General features: G+C 40.9%; 1 protein-coding gene across 1 annotated transcript in view; it reads left to right on the forward strand.

The window, feature by feature from the left end:
* LOC104281557 (rap guanine nucleotide exchange factor 5-like) overlaps positions 1-5,914 on the forward strand; it is a 40,743-nt gene that overhangs the window by 2,241 nt on the left and 32,588 nt on the right. The window contains exons 3-4 of the mRNA XM_009879577.1: positions 67-188; positions 1,567-1,735. Coding sequence (XP_009877879.1) covers positions 170-188; positions 1,567-1,735 — 188 coding nt within the window. The 5' untranslated portion in view covers positions 67-169. The remainder of the gene's footprint in view (positions 1-66; positions 189-1,566; positions 1,736-5,914) is intronic.

Genomic DNA, 5,914 nt, shown 5'->3' on the forward strand with positions numbered 1-5,914 from the left:
ACTTTATCATAAAAGAGCATTTTAACATTACTGTAGTGTAAGAAGTGATGTTTTGTGTATTTTCAGGAGAAGCTGTGTTGGATCGGAGCTGGTAGACTGGCTTTTGGAGCAGTGCCCTTTTGTAAAGTGCAGATCTACAGCAGTTGGAGTGTGGCAGCTCCTCCTGGATATGGGCATTATATTATCAGGTCAGTCTTGATAGTACCTGTGGGGTGAGGAGAGCTATCAGTTTCTCCTGCATAGGATAAGACTCATGTTTTTGAGAGGAAGGCGGGAAAGAAAAAAACCAAAAAGCAAATTGATCCATTTTTCTTGACAATTGTTTATTTTACTATCTCTTCCGTAGGCTCACCTCTGTGACCTTTCATTTCATAAATACCAAAGATGAATTTTTTTTTTTTTTAGGCGATTTCCCTCCTTTGGCTTTTGCAAATGTAATTGCCTATAACCAAGTTGCAGATAGCGTGCATGTCTTTTCCAGCCTATTTTTTTTTTCTCCTCAGGCTTTTTTAGGTTTTTCACTAGACAGCAGCTGTTTACTCACTGCAGATCATGGCTTTGCCAGATGACTTCTCTAGCTATCAGTGATTTTCCCTTCCTCTCTCTGTTTTTCATGGTTTTAGATTACAATGGATTGAGAGAGGATTCAGCTCCTTGAGACAGTGGTCATGTCAGGTTCTACCTGGCTGTCCCTGCCTTCCCCACCAAATTTAGGGATTTGGTCCAGCTAATGTGGTTGGCAATAGTTACACCGGTAACCAGCCTCTGGAAATCTGATGGATTTTACTTTGTAGCTGGGACTGCTTCAGTAGGTCAACTCAGAACATACCCTGCCCTGGGGTCTGTGCCAGACACTTAACTTTGCTCCTTGCAAAAAGGTGGGCCGTTATGGAATATTTCTGCTTGTGTATGCTGACAGTATACATAAAGGTTTTCTTCTGCTCCAACTACTCTGACAGTACGTCTGATCACGCAGCCTCAACAAGGGCTCAATGACTCTCCCAGCAGGAGCTTGTGCTTTTGACTCTGGACCCTGTCCTTCAATCCCAGTTCAATCCTGGTTATGCCACGGAAGATGACAGCTGTTATACTGGCACGTCATCTTACCTAGGTCTAGTCTACAAATCCAGTAGCCCTGAATTTGAGGAGAAGCCGGGATAATGAAGGGCTGCATCCCCATTATTGAACTTTGTTTACTACTGCCTGGCCATTAGTGAGAACAGATTAGAAGCCAATGGAAATTGAGACTCAGAAATCTGACAAGTAGAAGGTTTTTATTCCCTAATTTTGAACTGATTCCAAAATTGACTAGATACCCAGAAGTCTTAATGCCTGAATTTCAGGAGCCTGTCGATCTTCAAATTGAAGTTTTGGGGTTGTCCTGTTTGAATGCACTGAGTTAATACGAGAGGGCAGCATTGCTTCTATGCTGACTTTGCAATCCTTTAGCTCCATGTGGTGGTGCAACTCAGCATTAAAGTCAAGTGTAATACAGAATGTGGTGGGGACACGGAACCTTTGTGTGATGAAGGTTTAAAGGCTATTTAATGTTATTTTTTCTAACAGTGGACAGACAACTCTATTTTCAAGACAGTCATGCTTTCTACCAGTTCTCAGCAGATGAATGTACCTACCTTTTCTGTGAATTTGAGAAAGAGGAAGGGTGGAAGAATGGAGTAAAGTTCCTACTTCAACTACTGCCATTGTCTCCTCCCAGGATTGACATGTGTAATCTGTAAGTGTGTGTATATAGCTGTTTGCAACTTTTCCTGACTGTTTTGTAAGTGGCTGGCTTATAATGACACCGTTTACTCCCAAACCACTGTGCAAATGACCTAGCTTTCTTTTCAGTGTTAACAAGCTTTGCAGAGATGGGCTTTTCATCTGAGAAAGTGTGGGTGGATAAATGAAGGCACTGGAATTGGGATTTTTGGCATATTGTGGTTCTTATGCACTAGCTTGCTATATTACCTGGGAAAATGACTTTATTATTTTTTAGTCTCCTCTTACATTTGGCGGTTTGGCATGAATTTGGCAGCAGGCATGCTGTGGAGCTGATTGACTAGCAGATCAGATGCCCTTGTGCTGTGTCAGGATCAGCTGTCAGATGGATAGAGAGGATGAGTAGAAATGTGGCACCTTCAGTTATTGGATTTTAGTTTACCACTGCGTGTTTGCCAGAGCTCTGTAGTCTCACATTATTATTCCTTTTTCAGAAAATGCCTTTTATGAGTTTCACTTCCTGTATGTCTCCTCTTTCACCTGACTATTGGATGTTATCACACCCTCTGTGCTGATACAACTGCCCTCTAAATGTTGCCTATTTAGAGCAGCTAGAAGGAAACCATAGTTATTTGTGTCACAGTGAGAGGCCAAAATATAGGAAAAAGGTGTTAGTGAGAGGTCTGGAGGCTTGTGACCCCTCATGCCTTAGCAAATCTGCAGGAGTTGGCCTGGATGGACAAGTTGGGTTAAATTCTTTCATTATCCCTAGCATGATGAATCCTCAAACATTATACTGCGGAGAACCATTACTCTGCCAGTACTGGGATTTATTCTCTTTGATGTCCAAGACAAAACTTTCTTCTGTAAGTACCTTCTTCTCTACATATTAGATTTTAAAAATGCATTCTCTCAAATAAATGTCCAATGGAAATGTTTTAAAGGAGCACAAAGCCCAAAGTCCCGGTAAGATATCTCAGGCCTGACTTCTTAAATTCAGACATGTTGAGCTGGTAGAAAAATATCTCAGTAATTTCTCTGCATGGCTCAGGGCAGAAACTTGATTCCCTCTCCTGTCGCTGACTGCCCTCACCAACCACAAATTGGTAGTTCTGGAGTGGGGATTCCCTTGAAAACACGTTTATTTGGTCAGCTTGAATGAGTGTAGCCAAGTGACCAGGACCCCAAATTGGCGAGAGCAGGGGACTTGAGTGATCCTCTAAGCAGATAATCCATATGGGAGAAAACCTTTGAATATTTTTGCAAATAGAAATTCTTGTTTTCCAGCCTACTCTGGTGCTAAGCAGTTTGGCTGTCCCTTAAATATCAGGGTGATTTCATCTTGCTTTCAGTGGCAATTGGGGTTTTCCTCATTATCACTGCAAATCAAGCCACTTTTCGTGGTTCATGACTCCTCGTACAAAGGCTTTGAATCAAAAAGACAGAACAGAGAGGTTTTATTGATGTGTTGCATGAAGGATGCTGGGTGGAAAATGAATTGAAGACTTTTTAGGTTCAAGTTAAAAGTGTATCCTGCATGCTGACCCTGGCCAGGGGGTACCACTATTTTACAGACTGCTTTTCAGTTTTATCGTTCCAGCGCAACTGTCATTTCTAGTGGAGGATGATCCCTGTCACATGAATTGAACAATTATTCATTAATGTACATTTCCAGCTCCTTCCTGCTCACATTATTCAAATTTTAGTTGAAGTTGGATTCCTTTTGGGAACATTGTCACTGAAGAATTACTTTCTGGAGGTTTTACCTGTCAGATTGTGAGGGTGCTTTTAAAAAAAAATATGTATTGAAGGAATTGAATTTTAAATAATGGTATACTCTCAAGGGAGTGTGACATTAAAGGGAAAGGAGGCTTTTCCAGGTTCAAAATTTTCCATGCTTGATGCCAATAGTACAATGCTAAAACACAATCTGAAAGGGAATAGACGTGATGAGGTGTTTTTTAAAGTTACCTGACCAGGTTAAATAAACCCATACAGTCTTTTTCATGAAGAAAGAGGATGATTCTAAAAACTCTTCCCTGCAGTGAGTGTTTGTCTTTTCTGAAATATGTAAGCTGGTTTGCATACCATTAGAAGCATGATCTTTCTTGTAATTTAATATTTTTGTATTAATTTTTCTATCTTAGTTTTTCTCATAGGCTATATTGATGGCATTAATTCTGTATGTACATAGGGATAGAGAAATTCTTACCTTATTAATTAGATTCCCTGCTTTTGATGAAATCAGAAGCGACTGTCTGCTTGTGTACCAGAAGGCAACGCTGGACATCTCCTGGTGGTCCTGGGAGCCAGACAAGCTCTGTCTTCTCTGCAGTCTGGTGGGAATCAGCTTGACTGCTGGGTGCGTCAGTGGATCTTTGTGGTGCACAATGGATCTGCTCTCCAAAACGCAGTCTGTAGACCTGAGTAGGCAGTAGCAGCTCTGGGGACTTCCTTCAGCAGCTCTTCTGGAAACCCTATTAAATAAATGTTGGCCCAGTCTCAACTTGCTGTACAGATTTTTGGTGGATTTGTATTTGTTTCTGGGTGGTATTAGCAGTGTGACTAAATAATACTCTAGTAAGTTCTACAATTAAAATAGTGTTCTGAGGCCTGAGACGTGCTCACAGTTCCTGCATAAGTACTCCCTGTTGCCTTTTGACCTTGACAAATGCCCTACATTAAACTTAACATTGGTGGGAATCTACCATGGAAAATAAGATGGGACACAGCAGATTTTTAGCAGCTTACACTAAAGTGAAAGCTAATGTTGTTATGTGTGTTCCACAGGACTGAGCCCCTGTAAACGTTGTCAGATGAGATGGGACTGATGCAGAGGCCTCTTGGGGTCATTAAACACCCTGTGTTATTCACAGCCCATTCTACTTGAGTAGAAAATAAGTGAATATTGCAATAGCCTGGGAACAAAAGACCTGTATGGAAAGCTGTGCCATGGACTTCCTTACAATCTTGAGCAATCTCTAAGGCTCTCATCGAGTGCCTCCTGAATTCTTTTCTAGTGACTGCAATGGCTTTGTATCAGGTGTTTAATCTTCATGTGCTTCTACTTCCTTTTTTGTAAATGGAGGTGTTTATAACAACACCTGATTTCCAGACCCACCAGTAGACTCAGTGAACATTTCAAGAATGCATTGGGTACCTTAGACTATTGAAATGTGTCCCATAATATTTTTTAATTATTTGAAGAGATGTTAACAGGGGATTTTTTTCTTTATCTCATATTGCTTGTTATTTTCTTTTCAGAAATGTTACGCTATATTCTGTATCTTCTGAAATAATTCCTATTTTATTAATTTGAGAAAAGTAACCATTCTTAAAAGTAATTTGTTTTTAATGCAAATAGTCAGGATGGAATATTGGTTTAGTTACTGCCTTAAGGAGTTTCTGGAAAGCTTCTGCTGAATGCAAATGGATCTCAGGTATCCGCGGGTCTTTTAATGGCGTTGTAAGTAGGTTGTAAAGCCAGTGTAGAGACATATGTTGTGGCTTTACATTGGACACTTGAGTTCCAGGCACAGGACCGGGGGTGTATCCATATTGCTTCCTCCATCAGCAGGTTGGGAAGCACTGTAGTTGCTTTCATGTGGTGTACAGTACTAATTGTGCTGGACCTGACTTGCCCGCATGCAGATCTAGGGCACGCATCTCTGCATCTTGCTTTGCTTAACACACTACTGAACCCACAGACCACTGAGCTCTATAGGCATTAGGCTTGTTTGCCTGGGCTTTGTAGCTCCTCTTCGATACCAACCCTCCTAGGCCTTGGCTGGCTCCTTTTGGAAAAAAAAACCACCAAAACAAACCCAAAAAAAACAAAAAAAAAAAAACCCAACAGGGTGATATCTGTCCTGTTTCTGTTCCTCAGTATCCATTTTTCCATTAGCCTGGGTATCCTAATACTCTTCCTCTCTGATTTTTGGAGAGCTGTCTATGATTTTTAGTATATGAATGGTTTCAGAAGTATTTGATGCTCATATGCAGATGAATACCGTGAGTATTTTTAAATAGAAGATGAAGTGATAAAGGCCCAAGATGGAAATAGCTGTGCTATATGCTGTTCTGGGTTTATAGATTGCGTCTGTGGCTGTGTCTACTGAGCTGCTATCTTTTGCCTCCAGTTTAGAAGAACCAGGTCCTAGCCTGGTTCTGATATCAGAAGAGATCAGATATG

This window comes from Charadrius vociferus, unplaced genomic scaffold, assembly GCF_000708025.1.
Source record: "Charadrius vociferus isolate BGI_N301 unplaced genomic scaffold, ASM70802v2 scaffold262, whole genome shotgun sequence".
NCBI lineage: Eukaryota > Metazoa > Chordata > Aves > Charadriiformes > Charadriidae > Charadrius > Charadrius vociferus.